Below are 16,281 nucleotides of genomic sequence, written 5' to 3'. Positions count from 1 at the left end.
CTTCATTGTTAATGTAGACTCGGGACTCTAAATCTGTTTTGTTCAGGCTCAGTTTTCAGCAGAGGTGTCAAATGCTGCTCGTGGAATTTCTAAATTTTAAAAACTCGTTGTCCTCAATGTGCAAAAGCAGCACGGCTGTCGGGTTTCTGGAGAAATGATTTAATGTTTCAAATTGAATTTTTCAGGTGGCTTTCCTGCCCCCAAGGACTCTGTTTTTCCCAGGGAGAGCAGTGCTCTGGTGGTGCAGGAGGCAGCAGCCACTGCAGAGCCCCCTGTGCAGGACAGAAGTCTCAAAGTCTCCTCTGAACTCCAGACAGGAGCTTCTCCCTCCAGTGAGAGTGATGTGGATGGGAGCCTGTGCAGCTTTGAAATGAATGAAATCCTGGCCAGTTATCCAGAAGGTCCCCAAGACTTCCTGGAAGGAGGACCTGGGTCAGGCCAGGCTCTGAAGGATGCAGAAAGGCAGCAAAAGGAAGATCAGAGCCCGTGGGAGGGTGAGGAGGAAGGGGAATCCTCAGGGTCCAGCACGGGGTTCACTGGAGAGGAGGAGGAGGAGCTGGAAGAAGAGGAAGAGGAGGAGGAGGATGAAGAGGAGAGGGTGAGAGAAGCCTCTGGGCTGTCCCAGGTGAGAAGAGATGCTGGCAGGAGGCTGAGCAGCCCCTCCCAGAGCGAGCAGCACATCAGCAAATGCGTCCTGAACCTGAAGATCATGCAGAGCATGCTTCAGCAGGCAGGGGATTCCCTGAGCAGGACAGAGGAGAAGCTGCACAGGCTGAAGGCCATGGCAAAGCAGAAGAGGCTGCTCCAGGAAGTCAGGATGAATCTGCTTCCTAAGGAAGGTTCTCAGGGAAGACACTGGGATGGGTCTGATGCTCCTGCCCAAAACACCAAGAAGGCTTTTTCTGGAGTTGATATTTTTTTGCACCAGGCTGTGGCTCCACCATCCAGGGACTACATTCCACCACCAATAACGTGTCAGGCACCAGGCAGAGACAGCTTCCAGGCTGTTCCCAAGACAGCCAAGCAAAGAGGGGCAATTCAGAATGAGAAGTGGAAGAGAAAAATTGCAACCACCCATCATGATCTGGGCTGCAGCGTGGGCAAAGCGCTGGATGATGAAGTGAGCCTAGACCAGGAGGTAAAGTGTTGAGCAGTGTTGGTTATCATTTGTGTTCCTTAGCAGGCAAAGAGATGCAGGGATGGGTGGTGTCCAAGAGGAGGGATGAATCTGTCCTTTAAAATGTGCATTATATACAGGAATGAAGACAGCTCAGCAGTGCAGTTGAATTATTTCTTCTTTCTCTCCAGTCCTGCCAGGACAATACTGATCCAGTGGCTCAGGGTGGGGTTAAAATCCAAATCCTGCACTGAAGTGGAGATGAGAATCTCAGGGAAAAGGCCAGTGGAGAAAGTTTCTGTTTGTGTTGAGGCCTAAGCTGTTATTGGGAAGGGCTTCTGGATCACTTTAATTATTAAATACATGGACCAAAGAGAAAGAGAGAAATTCAATTACATCTCTCCTGTGAGGATAATCTTGAGACATTCAGGTCCACTCATCCCCCTGGCAGCTGCATGTTTTGATTGCCTGCCTGCACATGAAACCTGCTCTAAATCCAGGGCAGAGTTTTTGCTGGAGTTGTCATCCTTTGTCCTGAGCAGAGCAGCTAAAATAAAACCCAGGGAATAAAGTTTGTGCTGTCCTGTTCTGAGGTTACATCACAGCCAGCTCAGGCAGCAATTAGCAGGATGCCCGGAGCGTGCTGAATCATGGCTTGATGGGCTCATTTCAGCATTTCCTCCCACACGTGGCTGCAAGGAGCCAGAAGAAGTTGAACTCGCCGTGTCAGAGAGGAGCTGATCCACATCCTGCAGCAAGAAGGGAAGAGGAGAAGTGGTGAGTTTTGATCTTATTCACAGAAGAGTTAATTCTGACAGGTTCATCTGGAGAAGAGACGCTGTCAGAGGAGGCACATCAGGATCAAGGCTGGCATTAAATGTTCCTCAGTAAGGCAAAAGCCATCTGTGCAGAGAGGAGCCTGCTGTGAGTCATTGTCAGCTGCAGAGCTGCTGTGACAGGGCACTTTGTGTTAAGGAGTGCTGCTAAAAATCATTTCACATGCCTCTGGGATGGAGGTCAGTGGTCCAAAACTGTACCAGGGCCTAAGGAGAGCAATCAGGGAAGGTGTGAATAAAGGTTCTCCTCTCTGCACAGCCTCCTTCACTTCCCAGCAGAAACGCTTTTTAATGTCATCTCTTTGTGGTTTTAAGCAGGATTGGAAAGCACATATTGAAATTACCTGGCAAAACTTGTGCAGATTCATGTTGGAAAAGAGGGGGGCAGACATTTCTTTCAGTGTTTGGTCAAATCAGAAAAACTGCTGCAGTTTTAAAATTAATCCATGACCCATTTGCATCAGAAAGACCTATTGGTAAAGGTTAGAACAGAAATATTTCATGGTCAGTGAAAGTCAGGGAGTGAACTCTGGTAGGAGAATCATTGTCCAGGTCTGAAATTGTGATCACCTCAATAAAACAATGCCCACATCACCCATGGTGTGTTTTTGGAGCTGCAGCATCCGGAGGCAGCTGACAGCTCTGAGATGCAGAGTTGAACGTACAGCTTGTCTGGTTAATCTAGACTAGACCTAAATAATAATAATAAAAATAAATAATAAAAGTAATTTAATAATAAAATAACAAATAATAAAAAGTCTGTGGTCTGCAAGCTCCTGGCAGCTCAATCTGCTGGTTCTGCTGGGTTGTTAAAAGGCTGAGAGCACACGTGCTCTAATTAATGTTAAAACAACTTGGAGCCTTTCCCTGGCTGGGGAATACTTGACACAATATGCTCAGGCTCTAAAATAATTTATGCATTTCCTAATCATTGATTGCAGGTGCCATTCAAAACCAAGGGTGGAATTCTGCAGCCAAAAAACCAGTGAGAAGAGGAGGGTGATGCAGTCGGGATGGAGGAGTGAGTAAATCAGTGTTAAATCAGTGTTAAATCGGTGTTAAATCTGCATTAATATCAGAAATCTGGCTGCAGTGCAGTGCATTAAACTCAGCACACAAGGAAAGGTCTCTGTGCCTTAATTGCTGAAGCTCTGTGAGGCTGTTCTTGGATGGAACCCAAGTGAGTGGGATCCTGTGTCCTGCACATTCTGGGCATAAAATAATCCCAGGCACGTTGAGGTGGTTTGGTTTCTGGAGCTGAAGGGATTTCTAGCCTGCTTTTGGACAGGGTGTGGATTCAGGAAGGGCAGGGATGGCAGTGCCCAGTGGATGGCAGCACGGGCATGGATAATAGAGAACCCAACTAACAAAACCTGTTCCTGCAGAGACTTGTCCATGACAATTTATGCAGGTTTTAAGCTTTATTTAAAATAAAAGGAAGTGTTTAGCTCTTTTCATGGTGCTGCCAGCTCTAACCTTAGCATTTCCAAGTCTGCAGGCACAGTGAGACACAGGCGATGCTTTGAAGGCCCAGATCCTGTGGTGTGAAGTGGTAATTTTGTTTAATTTTGTTCTTTTTGTGTAGCTGAAGTCAAGCAAATGGCCAGAAGAGTGGCCTCAGGTCGGCTGGGGCTCAGCTGTCCCTACCCTGCCAGTGAATGCATCTCTGAAAGTGAAGCAGAAGGTGTCAAGGAAACCCCCCAGCACCCCCCAGTCCCTGCCAGAGCCCCAAAAAGCCAGGAGCAGCAGAGGTGTGGGTGGCAGCCAGGTGAGGCTGCTGAGCCCTGGGACCTGGGCAGTGAGGACAGAACCAGCTCTGGGGACAGTGATCTGGAGCCTGCACTCAGGACTCCCACAGGTGAGGCTGAGAAATAAAATAAATAAAATGCTCTGTCCTCTTTTTGTCTCCTTCCATTTCCAATCAGATTTCAGCTTCTGTGTGTGGTTTGTTTTTTTTTTTACAAGAATTGTCCATTTTATCTTCCAGAGCTTTGCCCTAAGAGCAAGTCAGTCACTCCTTGATGGGCATAAATAGAGATAAGATGAGTATTAGGTGTTAATAGGTGGAGGGAATGAGCTTGGAGACCTTCATCGTCACTGATTATTGTTATCAGCATGAGAAACCCAAAGCTTTCAGAGCCTTGAGAGTGCTATCACACTTTTATTTCTTGCAGTCTCACCACACAGCTGCTTTTTCTGCAGCAGCTCAGTGGGTAAAGCTTTTGAAAAAAAGCTCCTCTACAGAGGAACAGGGCAAGGTTCCCCTGCTTAGATTAATTAACGAGGTGAGCATTTAAATGTCATTATTTCTCCGTGTTCCTGGCAGACAATTAGTGTCACTGTCTGCTCTCATTGATATTCCAGCAGTGCCTCAGATCACTCACTTCACATCTCTATTTTTTTTTATTTTTAGTTAATAATTTTGTTCCATTCTGACATCCTAGGGAGGAGCTGCCAGTCCCCAGCACCAGATGAGCAAGCAGAGTCTGGAATATCCATTCCTAAGAGTTCAGTCCTTCCTCAGCAAGCTGAGAATCTCTCTAGAGTATGTACAGAAATCCAGGGAATTTAGTGGCAGCTGCCTATCCGTGGAAAAGTTTAGCCTGGTGTTGCATCCTGAGCTGATCTGAGTAACAATTCCCCTCCTCCTTCCTCTTTTTTTGCTTTGTTATTTTGTGTTATAAACCACCAAAGTAATGCAAGGAGCAGGAAGTGGGTTGAAAGTCAGTGAACAATAAAATAGAATTTCAGAATTTCAGTGGTTTTTATTGGCTGAAATATGTATTTTTTTATTAATGGAGAGTGGGATCATCTCAGGCGATGATGTCTTTCACAGGGACATTCAAGGGAATTACATTGTTCCCTTAATTCACCTCCTGATGTGACTGAAGAATTCTTCACTCCTGATTATTTCCTTCCTCCTGCTCTTGAGGAAAGGTCAGAACCAGAGGTAAAAATAACTTTTTTTGGACAGAAGTTACGCAACATGTGGTTTAATTGTGCTCCCATTTGATTTGAAGAGAGATGTGGAGAGATTTTTTTTCATGATTATTCTTTTCTTTCAAAATAGTACCTGCAAATAAAGATTTAGGTAAGAGTAAGCAAATTAATCTTCATTAATTTCTGGAAGATACAAAACTTTCCTATTTTACTGCTAATCCAGTCTGGGCTGTTTGCTGGTGAGCTCCTGAAAAGTTTCTCTCTCCACTCCCGTTATTGGGAACATCATCCTGGGGGGGTTGTCCTGCCCTTTGCAGCTGCTCTGTCAAAAATGGAATTAATTTCTCTTTTTCCCCTTTTCAGACCTCAAACACTGAAGGCAAAGCAGAAGATGTTTGTGCAGGATTTTTACAGAAATTACCTGGAGATGCAGCATCAGGAATTCAGGCTCCAGGTAAATGTCCTTTTCCTTGAAGCACTTCTGAGTCAGGGACACGGAGTTGTTGCATTGGGATTTTTGCCATCAGCTCTCCTGTCACAAGGCTGGACATTCATTCTTCAGGCTCAATTGATCTCTTATTTCTCTCATTCCAAAATTATTATTTTTGGGAGAGTTCAGGACACTTAGGATTTTGGCTGGGGCATTGCAGTGCCTGAAATAATTTCAGATGCAGCGTTCACGTCCTTGCTGTGTTTCAGTTAAAAAGCCAAAACAAAAAAACTGGTTTGAAACCTTTTTATTTTTACCCTGGGGCAAAGTTTAATCTTTTTATGCAACTTGCTGTGGTGCTGGAAACTGAATTAGAGTTGTATTTACACATTAATATTCTCATTGCTGGGAGGATCTTGGGCTTAAAAACAGTGAGAGCTGTCAGAGTGCGTGTGCAGAATAATGGAAGAATCATTGTTTCCTTCCTCTGTTGTCTCTTTTAGCTCAAATTTGTAAATGTTGTGAGATTCCCCAGTGCCTCAGTGCCTGTCTGGCAGCTGTGCCATGTTTATGAAAATGCATCTTTAAAACACATTTGTCTCTTGATAACAACAAAGGTCATAAGAACTTAGACAAAAAAAAAAAAAAGAAAAAAAATTAATAAAGTCACAATTTCCTGTTCAATGAGTTGGGTTGTTTTCTTTTGTGCTTGCAAAAGGCAGTAACAGGGAACATTTGTTATTTGTATTCAGGAGGAAAAATACTATTCTGCAGCACAACACCACAGAGCTGTGGCAGTAACAAGCTGGGAGTGAATCAGCTGAGCCAAATGCCTGGAGCCAGGTAGAAAAACTCATTTTCATTGTTCCTTCAGGCATAAATTAGCTTTTAAAGTGTGCTCTCTTCATTAATTCTCCTTATATAGCTAATATTCAAATAAGATGCCAGTGGTGGTTTTTAATGATTATCTACATAGCTCAGCTCCTTGCTAAGAAAATACAAAAAGGGATTTTCACAGGTCTCAAGGGGTTTCGTCATTTGCAGAGTTTGGTGGGTTTTTTTTTTTTTTGCCTTAATGAGGGAGCTAAAATAGGAAAAAAAGAAAAAAAAAAAAGCCATGTCCATATCACAATTTCTTTTCCACTGATAAACCACAGCCTGAAACAGAGCAAAGATAATTCAAATTAAAGCTTCAGTCATCTGCTTTAATTTTGGTTGTGGAGCTGAAGTGCCATGAAGATCCTGCCTTTCCCAGTCCCATGGGATCAGCCCAGGGCAGGAATGTTCACTGGATCTTGCCTGGGGGTAACATCAGCTTTGGCAGTCTCTGAAATCCTGGAGGTTTGGCTGGCTCCTCTGAAAAACAGGAGGGTTTTTTGTCCTGTTTATTTTATATTTTATATATTTTATATATTTTATATATTTTATATATTTTATATATTTTATTTTTATATTTTATTTTTAAATGTTTTATATTTTATTTTTATTTTAAGATTTTATATTATTTTATATTTTATATTATGTTATATTTTATATTTTATATTTTCCTGTTCATTTTTTGTCAGCATGGGCAGAAGTTGGCTGTGACTGTCAGGGCTCCTCCCCACCCAGGAGCTGAGTTTCCTGGGCCAAAGGGAGGCACCAGCAGTGGAAATCACTTGGCTTTGGGATAAAAAAAGAATGGTTTTGGTTGCTCCCTTCACTTTTGGCAGCTGGACAGAGGGGATGTTGGTCTCTGAGCAACATCTCCTCTTTGACCTTGAGTGGGCTTGTCACAATCTGAGACAGATCAAGGGATGATGCAACAATGGAGTGGTGTGTATTCCTAGGTTTTGATTTCTTGTATTTAACTTTATTAATTTCACCTAATTTTATTCATTTCACTTCATTTCACTTAAATTTATTAATTGCACTTTTGTTCTGAAGCTGCAAATGTCAGTTAGAAGTTTTAACAAATCCTTAATCTGTTAAAAATGACATTTTTCTCCTACCAGTCTCCACCTTCTAAGGTTTTAAGCAAAAAGTGTTTATGAGCTGCAGTCAGAGTGCTTAAACTTCCTGAGAGAAAGGAAACCAAATCCTTCTATTTCCATCATTTTCTGAGGGTGAACATGACCTTTCCTCCCTCATTTCAGTCTGCATGCAGCACGAGAAGCGACGCTGTGGGAGCCACAGGAAGAATGCCAAGAAAAAGATGTGTAAGAGCCACATTTCATAGCAAAACTTCTGCAAATTGGTCATTAACTCCAAAATTTTGTGTTGGTGCAAGACGGGGAGATGGGACAGCCCAAGAGAAAACTCCCCAGAGTCTTGAGAGATTATTTTCCTGTGAAAAGTTGTGAGATTGGTGTAAAAAAGTGTTGTCCTTAGCTGGAAATATTTTCATATTCTGAAGTAATTAACTTGGTGTTCATCTGGGTGTGCTTCTTCCCATTAAAGTGTGAGGATTCCTCGTTTCTTCTCTCCATATGGCACAGGGAAATAAAATCACTTTAAAGAGCAAATGGTTCGTGTGGAGCCAAATAAATTTTATTACAGAAATAGTCCTGTGATTTTCAGGGGGAAAAAATAGCAGAGTATGTTTGTGATTCAACTAATGAAGTTAATTTGTATTTACAGCTGATGGAGATTTGCATCAAATTACTGATTTACAGGAGGTGTCTGTTCTTTCCATGGCCTTTGAGGATGATGGAATCCAGGGTGTATCTCCCCAAAATTTGATCAATTTGGATTTCATTTTTTTCACTTGTGTCAGTGCCTTCAGCAGTCTCAGTTTATCATTCTTTTAAATGCTCCCAAGGCCTACATTTAGTCTTAATTAATGGCTCATTAATTTGTGTTAACCCTTGAGGTTTTCCCTTGCCTTTGGGGATTTTTTTTTCTTCCTTTTGGTTCACATTTGGAATTCCTGCCCTTTCTGGAAGCAGCTTCGGGAGCTGGTTTTATAGGAGGATGATTTAAAAGATCCTGGAAAGGGAAGGGAAGCAAATAATTAACCTTTTCTGCCTCTGCAACTTTCCTGAGGATGGTGATTTTGTGCCTCCCAAGATTCCTGTGGGAAGTTTCAAAGGGAACATCTCCCTCCATTCATTCCAGCGAGCTAGATAAGACTGCACGAAATTAAAATCTCAAGCCCCTGAGAAGAGCAGGATCTGGTGATTCACAGGTGCAGGAGGTGGCTATTCTAACTGTCAGAACATCTCTCAATAATTCAGATCAGTGGCAGATATTCAGGATTTGTCCAGCATCCCCTGTGAGCAGAACTTCCAGAGGGGTGTGGAGTGTAAAACACCTCGGCTGAGCCACGCTCCCACCAGTGCCAGCACCCCCCTGGGCTCAGGTAATGCAGGGAGGGGGAAAAAGAGGATTCACAGGGAATGATTTCTCCTCTCTGTGCCAGCCAGACCTTTCTGCCAGGATTTTTTTGGATGTAAAAATCACCCAAGGTGAATCGTGAAGCTCCATTTCTCTGTGCAGAAATGCTTGCACAAGAAATGCTGTTGTTCCTGTTGTTGGGAATCTCACTGTCCAAAGGAGAATTTACAGGGACACAGCTGAAAATGTCACTGCCTGAAAGGTCTCTGGAAGATATTGGCAGCCTTCATAAATCAGAAATGGAGTAATTTAAATTTGAACTGATACGTGTGGATTTTAGCATTTTAAAGGCAATTTGATAAGCACTCAGGATGGATTGAATGTTTATAACAAGTTAAATAACATGATAAACGTTTGTTAAGCTGGAGTGCTTTAGAGTAATGAATTAAATTTTGCTTTGTGCTTCAATCATTTGGTGTAAGACAGTGGCTGGAATTTCTCAGTTGGCCAAGTTTTGTCTGAGGTGGAACTCCTGGGCTATCAGTTTGGTCTTTTATGGGTAACAGTTTCTTGTGCAAATGTCTGTTCCCTTTAAGCTTTTTTCTGCTTCTGTTGAAATGTGCTAAAGATACAAAAATTCCAAAAATAATTCTCCAGCTTTGCTGTCTTTTCTTTTTTTTTTTCCCATGTTTTTTTTTAATTCTAGAGGAAAAATTTCCATTGGCCTTTGAGAAATACAAACAGTGCCGTGATTTTTCTTCAGATTCTTCCTTTTGTGGCTCTCAAGAGACCTCCTCCACCGCGTTCAAGACTTTCATCACAGCCTGTGAAGGGGAGAGGAGCATGGAAATTCCAGTGGTGGCTCCAAGAGTTTGCCCATTTGCACTGAAAGAGCCTGTAAGTCAGAAAACAACTTAGGCCAGGAGTAATATTAAATATTATTTTTAAAATATAAATTATATATAAATTATATATAAATAAATGAATAAATATTCTTTTAACGTTCATTGAAAATATTTTTAACAGTACTTTTATTAAAAAGAAATGCAAGTAGAGGAATGCTTGTAGGTCTTTGTGAGTCTTTTGGAATGGTGGCTTTGTTGATGGAGCGGCTAAAGTCCCGATTGATTTTCAAAACCTTTCACAAAGGTCTGGGTTCCTCTTGCTGGTGCATGTTGGCCTCTCCAAGGGGCCCTTCCCTGCCCTGCATCCCTCCCTGGCTGAAGGGAATTCCCACCTCCAGCCTTTGGAATCTTGGATTCCGAAGGACTCGGCAAAAGGGAAAACCCCGACCGGAATTTGGCCAGAGTCCGGAATGGATTCGGCAAAATGGAAAACCCAGACCGGATTTCAGATGGAGTCTGGAATGGATTCGGAAAAAATGGAAAACCAGGATGGGAATTTAGCCAGAGTCCGGAATGGATTCGGCAAAATGGAAAACCAGGACCGGAATTTAGCCAGAGTCCGGAATGGATTCGGCAAAATGGAAAACCCAGACCGGATTTCAGATGGAGTCTGGAATGGATTCGGCAAAATGGAAAACCCAGACTGGAATTCAGCCGGAGTCCGGAATGGATTTGGCAAAATGGAAAACCCAGACCAGATTTCAGATGGAATCTGGAATGGATTCAGCAAAATGGAAAACCCAGACCGGATTTCAGATGGAGTCTGGAATGGATTCGGAAAAAATGGAAAACCAGGATGGGAATTTAGCCAGAGTCCGGAATGGATTCGGCAAAATGGAAAACCCAGACCGGATTTCAGATGGAGTCTGGAATGGATTCGGCAAAATGGAAAACCCAGACTGGAATTCAGCGCCGGAGTCCGGAATGGATTTGGCAAAATGGAAAACCCAGACCAGATTTCAGATGGAATCTGGAATGGATTCAGAAAAATGGAAAACCCAGACTGGAATTCAGCCGGAGTCTGGAATAGATTTGGCAAAAGGGACAACCCAGACCGGATTTCAGATGGAGTGAGGAATGGATCCGGCAAAAGGGAAAACCCGGACCAGATTTTGGCCAGCGTCCGGAATGGACTCGGCAAAAGGGAAAACCTGGACCGGATTCCAGCCAGAGTCCAGAATGGACTTGGCAAAATGGAAAACCGAGACCGGATTCCAGCCGGAATCCAGAATGGACTCAACGAAATGTGGGCTGAATGAGCCCTTTGATCAGGGGTTTGTCCTTTTTCTGCACATTAAATGTGCCCAATCTCGTCAGCCTTGTTCTGTCAAAACCCCTCTCTCTGGAGTGCTGAGTTTCCAAGGTCACGCAGCGATTTCCACTGATCCTTTTGGTGCTGAAGGTGTTCCTGAGCCTCAGCATTATCTCAAATTGTCTTTGCAGGCAGATTTATATAAAACAGTTGCCTTTTCACCTTTCTTATTATTTCCACTGCTGGGGTTGTGGTTCAGAGCTGGAATCAGAGTTTGCTCAGGCACGGCAGCAGCGAGTGCTCATTGTGTAGCTGACCTGACACAGGCAGGTCGGTGTCGTGCTGCTCCAGCGCCAGAACACTTGGAATTCATTAAATTCATTTACAGGGCAGAGTTGCCCTGAGTGGCCCTGCTGATGCTGTCGCTTCTTGTCCAAAATCTTATTCTAGAATTAAGTGTATAGTGCCACTTTGAGGGCAGTGGGGATTTGCCTCTGGTTACAAATTCTTAATTTTGGGGGGGGCTCTTGTGATGAACAAATGTGCCTGGCTTTAATAGTGAAAGATCCCAAGCAGAGAATGGGAACTGAAGAAATCTTGGAACTTTCCAGTCACAAAATTCCCATCCAATTGTCTGTTCAGAGTGTTGAAATAAAGATTATGTAGCTGATGGTATCTCACAGCTAAAATATGGCTGTACAGCAATCTAAGCAAAATTTTTGACACATCAGTCTTACTCTATTTTCATATTCTGGCTTGATTGAAATGCTTAGGTTAAAATTTAATGGTCAGCTCAGGCTTTAATTGAAGGTTCTACCTCATTTTGGATTTAGGATGTTGAAGGGGAGGATTGAAGATCAGCAGTTTTTCAGTTTACCTTCTTGTATTTAATTCTGTTTGATCTCACACAGGTTGGGTTGCCACCAGTTGCTTCATCCCTGAGGAGCACCAGGCAGGCACCTGGTAAGTCTTTTATCCCAGCCCCAGCCAAAATAAATGGTTCAGTAAACAGAGAGATGGATTTGAAAGGAAATTCAGCAGTCTAATAATTATTTTTTCCTTTTTTTCTCCACCTTTTCTTGCTCCTGGTTGTCTGTTTTTAGAGGGATACATAACTAAGCACACAACCATGTACTGCTGGTGCTAATTTGGTTATGGATTTTGTGTTTGCACCTGCAGACTAAGAACTCTGACCTCTAAATCAACCTCTGTTTGAGGTGTAAATATTACTGGCCTCAGATTTCTGATACAGCATTGAGAGGTGAACGTGCAAGTCTGGCTCAAAATTATTTTTCCATTATGGAATTATTTAGGGACATTTGATAAAATATGAATGAGCCAGGCTCGTGCAGGGTGTTAAATGAAATATGTAAGCAAGATGCTATCAGAGTGTAAGCTTATGTCACAGTTATTAAGGATTAATCACTGCTAATTAACTAGAATATTTTTTCCTCTGTCTCAGCACTCTCAGAGGCATCTCCCCCCTCCACTGATGAGCTGCCTCCACCAGCCCAAGAGCTGCTGGATGAAATTGGTAAGAGGCACTTCACCCCAAACTGTGGGAGGCTTTCCAGCTGTGCTCAGTCAGGATTTCTCCCAAACCATTCACTGCCAAAATACATTGGAGCTTCCAAATTAGTTGCAGTCAATTATTAGGAAGATCAAGAGCTTAAATGATCAACAGCTTAAATAACTGGCAGTTCTTGAAGCCTCTGCATTTCTCTGAGTGGTTTCCTTGCTGCTGCTGACAGCACACTGAGTGCAGGTGGAGTTTAACACAGAGAGGAATTTGGTGTACACTGAATTTTTCAAAGGTGTCCTGGAGCAATTTGTGTTCCCCTTAGAGGAGGCAGCTGCACCCCCCAGGTGTCTGTGCAGAGCTCAGTGATTTACATTTCTTCTTTTGTTCACACACATCTCCAGTCAGAAAGTGTAAAAACTCTGTGTGGTTTTCACTGGGAGGGTGTTGGAGAAGAGTTTTCTTTGCTTATCCATCATTAAACTCTTCCTAAATCAACACCAGACATTGGGGTAATTAAAATGTCCATCCTGACTCATTCACCAAAACAAGAACCTGTGGGGATTGGCATCATCAGTGATGGCAGGGGCAGTGTGTAGGGTAATATATAAAACAATTATAAATCACGTGCAGGTTTTCCTCTAGGGTTGGGTGGATAAAGTTATATGGTACTTTAGTGTGTAGTCAACCTAGATCAATATGGAAATAATGCTGTTTTTAACAGAACACTTAAAGCAGCAAGATTCCATCACTCCAGACTTGGAAGGGATAGGATTGCAAGACTCTGGAGTGCAAGTGAATGGTTGGTTGCTAACAGTCCCAAAGTAGAGATTAAAAATAGAAAATTCCTTTTGCCTCGCTGCAAACTGCCTCTGAGTCCTCGTCACTGTGTTTTCAGCTGTAACAATAAGCTGCAATTTTTAGCTTGGTGCCCCCACCAGTGTTTGCTGCCTTTCCCTGTGTGTTCCCTCCAAAGTCCACGGGGAGCTGCTGTGGGAGGTTTGCAGGTCTAACCAGGAGAATTCATTTTCTGCTTTTATTATTCGACTGTAGCTTGTGCTGTGTTCCAACACAGGTGGCAACAGCCACAGGAGCAGAGGTGGTGGGCAGGTGATGTCAAATCCATTGAAGTTTCCATTCTGGGAGGGTGATTCAGTTCAGAAAGTGGCCAGTGCACCCTACCTGTTAATGTTCCTAATTCTCCAGCATGAAATAATGCCTCTGATTTCAGAGAGGAAGAAAATAGCTTCCAGTGGGGTAATGAATATTGTATTTCCTGCTCTGTTACAAAGACAGCAGAGTGGTGAATCTTTGTGCTGCTGCAAATGCAAATGGTGCTAAGTGGGAATCATTTTTAGATGTACAACAAGTCGTGTCAGAGGAGCAGAAAACCTAAATGTTTATAGGCTGTGCTTTTTTTTTCCCTCCAGTGAGTCACAAAGTGAGCAGCAGTTAAAAAAAAAAAAAAAGAAGCAGACAAAAAAAGGCAAGGAAAAAAAAAAAGGCAGAACATGAGTTAAGTCTGTAAAAAGCTAAATAACACAGTCACTTGAGAATGATGCTGGCACATGTTTGGTTATCCTACAGCTTTGTTAAATCTTTTCCTGAGGGATGGAAGTTCGTTGGAGCTTCTTGTTTTTAGGGGGAGAGGACTGCAGCAGGCTATTGCTGGCTGCTCAGTCTCTGTGGTTTTCTTGTATTTGCATAAAGCACAGCTATTTCAGACTCCCATTTTCTGTGGCAGCCTCCTGCTTCCTGCTTATCACAGCCCAGCAGAAGGGGCTGAAATATTCCCCATTAGCCCAAAGCTAAGTTTAACCCCACCACCATGAATTTCCAGATCAGAAAATTCACCACAGGGTGCTCTTCCCAGCCCCAGTGTTCCTGGAGCTGTAGGGTCTTTCTCAACCCTAAGCCCAACCCTAACCCTGATTTCTGTGGGGAGCAGAACTTACTGGTAAGTCTTTGAGGGGAAACCACTGGATTTTGATAAATAGGCAAACCAAACTGTCATCCTCAGGTTTCCCTTGGATTTCTCTCCCATATCTGGGATTGGAAGGGGAAAGATTAAAGATTAATTTCGACATGCATTTTTCATTTCAGTGGGAAACAAAATGTGGAGTCCTGTGAATCTGGAAATGTGTTGGAGTGAAATATTTATCTGGGCCTTGCTGCTGGCCACCTTTGACTGCAGATAATGGGAATTTGTTCATCTGGTAGAAAATCAGGCCTGACTGAGGAAAGAGTGACTGAGAAGTGGGCAACTGGAAATTGCCCAAGTGCAGCAGAGAAAACAACATTTTAATGTCTTTATTTATCTTCCTTTGATACTAAAATCTGGCTGTTTGTGTGAATAGCTCTTGATCAAGTTCAAATGGAAAACAGAGAGTCAGGAAAAGAATCTGAGAGAAGTGAGAAGACAAATCAGAGTTCATGGACTAAGGAGTCATTTTATCTAGCAGAGGATACAGAAAGGTATGAAAAAGGATGGGAAGGCATGCTTGGCTCTGAGTTACAAAGACTTAGAATTTTAACAAGGTTCATTGTTGACAGAAAACTTTAAATACCAAATGTTTTGTTTGGAAATTTGCAGCATGAACCTTGTCACCATCACTTTGGAATCTTTTATTTAACAGGGCTCACTCCAGCCTCGATGATATTTTGGAAAGAATGCTCCATGCAGTTCCTGGAGATGAGGAGATCCAAGAACAACCTCAGGGACACACTCTTGGGTGAGCTGATAATTTATATTTGTGTTCAAGGGTTTATTTTGTGTGCTGTGTACAGATCTGTGGAGGACTTTTCAGAAGATGGGCTGTGACTCCTTAGGGAGTGGAGTGTCAGGGAACTTGCCTGGAGACATGAATGTGAACTCTCCTACTAAATTGAGAGGGAAAAGAATGTTTTGTTAATACAACTTCTGTAGGTGGAAAGCAAATACTTCAACAGCCCTGGAAGGCAGTGCTTGGTCGTCACAGAAATCAGAGATAATTTGACAGAATGGGGGAATTTTTTGAGACAGAGAAAATGTGCATTAAGAGAACAGAGTCATGAAAGCTCTTTATAAAGAAGAGTTTGTGAAAATGGTTGTGCTTTCATGGCAGTATATTTGGAAATTTGAAGAACGTGGCAGAAGTAATTTAAACATCATTTTAAGGAAAATATTCACATCCCAAATAACTGTTTTTCCTCATAGAACTAAAGATCAGAGCCCAGTAACTCTGAACAACTCCACAGTGAGTGCTCATAAGTGGTCCCTAACTTCTCTCTCACAAAGCAACTCGAGACATTCTCATGTTTGGCATCAGAATTTTGTTTCTTCCTGTTAAAAAAAAAAGAGCGATGACAAAATGACAAAACTCTGTCATTCAAGGGCTGCCAGCCTGCAGGATCCAGAAGATGCTGGAAGGAAGAATGGAGTAGAAGAGAGAGGAGCCTGGGCTGGAGGCAGAGCACCAGGAAGCTGTGCAGAGACTTCAGCAGGTGCCCTTTCTCTGTAGAGCTGCTGGATGCCCCCAAAGTTTGAAATGTCCCAAATCTCTGGTTACTTTTGGAAATACTGATGGTAATTTTAAAATGTAGAAGCCTGGGGGTGACATCACTGTGCTTGTTATTGCCTTACAATGACAAATTGTTACAGCATTAGCAGCTGTGCCCCTGTTTTCTGTCAGAGCTCCACAGCTGAGCTGGGATTGGGCTTCAGGGATGGAAATCAGGATTGGTTTCTGATTTTCTGATCACCACAAGGGTCCTGGGTGATGCACCAGGAGCAGCAGAGCTGGGACTGGGTTCTGATTCCAAGTGTGGCTGAATGAATCAAGCAGAGGAACCTGTAGCTCTTAATTCACTTGCTGTCTCTGTGTGGCTTTCATGTTCTGAGCTGAATTTCCCTGTTTTTTAGATGAGATCAAGGATCAGAAATCCCACTCCCAGCAGCAGCTGGCTCCAGCTCCATCCTTCAGGTGAG

General features: G+C 42.9%; 1 protein-coding gene across 1 annotated transcript in view; it reads left to right on the top strand.

The window, feature by feature from the left end:
• The window catches only part of TEX14 (testis expressed 14, intercellular bridge forming factor), a 34,554-nt gene that overhangs the window by 17,769 nt on the left and 504 nt on the right, over positions 1-16,281 (top strand). The window contains exons 13-30 of the mRNA XM_068210626.1: positions 186-1,138; positions 1,791-1,894; positions 2,895-2,974; positions 3,539-3,811; positions 4,398-4,498; positions 4,790-4,903; positions 5,257-5,347; positions 6,076-6,166; positions 7,459-7,521; positions 8,539-8,663; positions 9,345-9,535; positions 11,707-11,758; positions 12,258-12,329; positions 13,039-13,116; positions 14,672-14,789; positions 14,951-15,046; positions 15,688-15,797; positions 16,216-16,276. Of these exons, the coding sequence (XP_068066727.1) occupies positions 186-1,138; positions 1,791-1,894; positions 2,895-2,974; positions 3,539-3,811; positions 4,398-4,498; positions 4,790-4,903; positions 5,257-5,347; positions 6,076-6,166; positions 7,459-7,521; positions 8,539-8,663; positions 9,345-9,535; positions 11,707-11,758; positions 12,258-12,329; positions 13,039-13,116; positions 14,672-14,789; positions 14,951-15,046; positions 15,688-15,797; positions 16,216-16,276 (2,773 nt within the window). The remainder of the gene's footprint in view (positions 1-185; positions 1,139-1,790; positions 1,895-2,894; positions 2,975-3,538; positions 3,812-4,397; positions 4,499-4,789; positions 4,904-5,256; positions 5,348-6,075; positions 6,167-7,458; positions 7,522-8,538; positions 8,664-9,344; positions 9,536-11,706; positions 11,759-12,257; positions 12,330-13,038; positions 13,117-14,671; positions 14,790-14,950; positions 15,047-15,687; positions 15,798-16,215; positions 16,277-16,281) is intronic.

Source organism: Anomalospiza imberbis, chromosome 20, assembly GCF_031753505.1.
Source record: "Anomalospiza imberbis isolate Cuckoo-Finch-1a 21T00152 chromosome 20, ASM3175350v1, whole genome shotgun sequence".
NCBI lineage: Eukaryota > Metazoa > Chordata > Aves > Passeriformes > Viduidae > Anomalospiza > Anomalospiza imberbis.
Note: the sequence above shows the minus strand (reverse complement) of the source record. Positions and strands in the feature narration are given on the sequence as shown.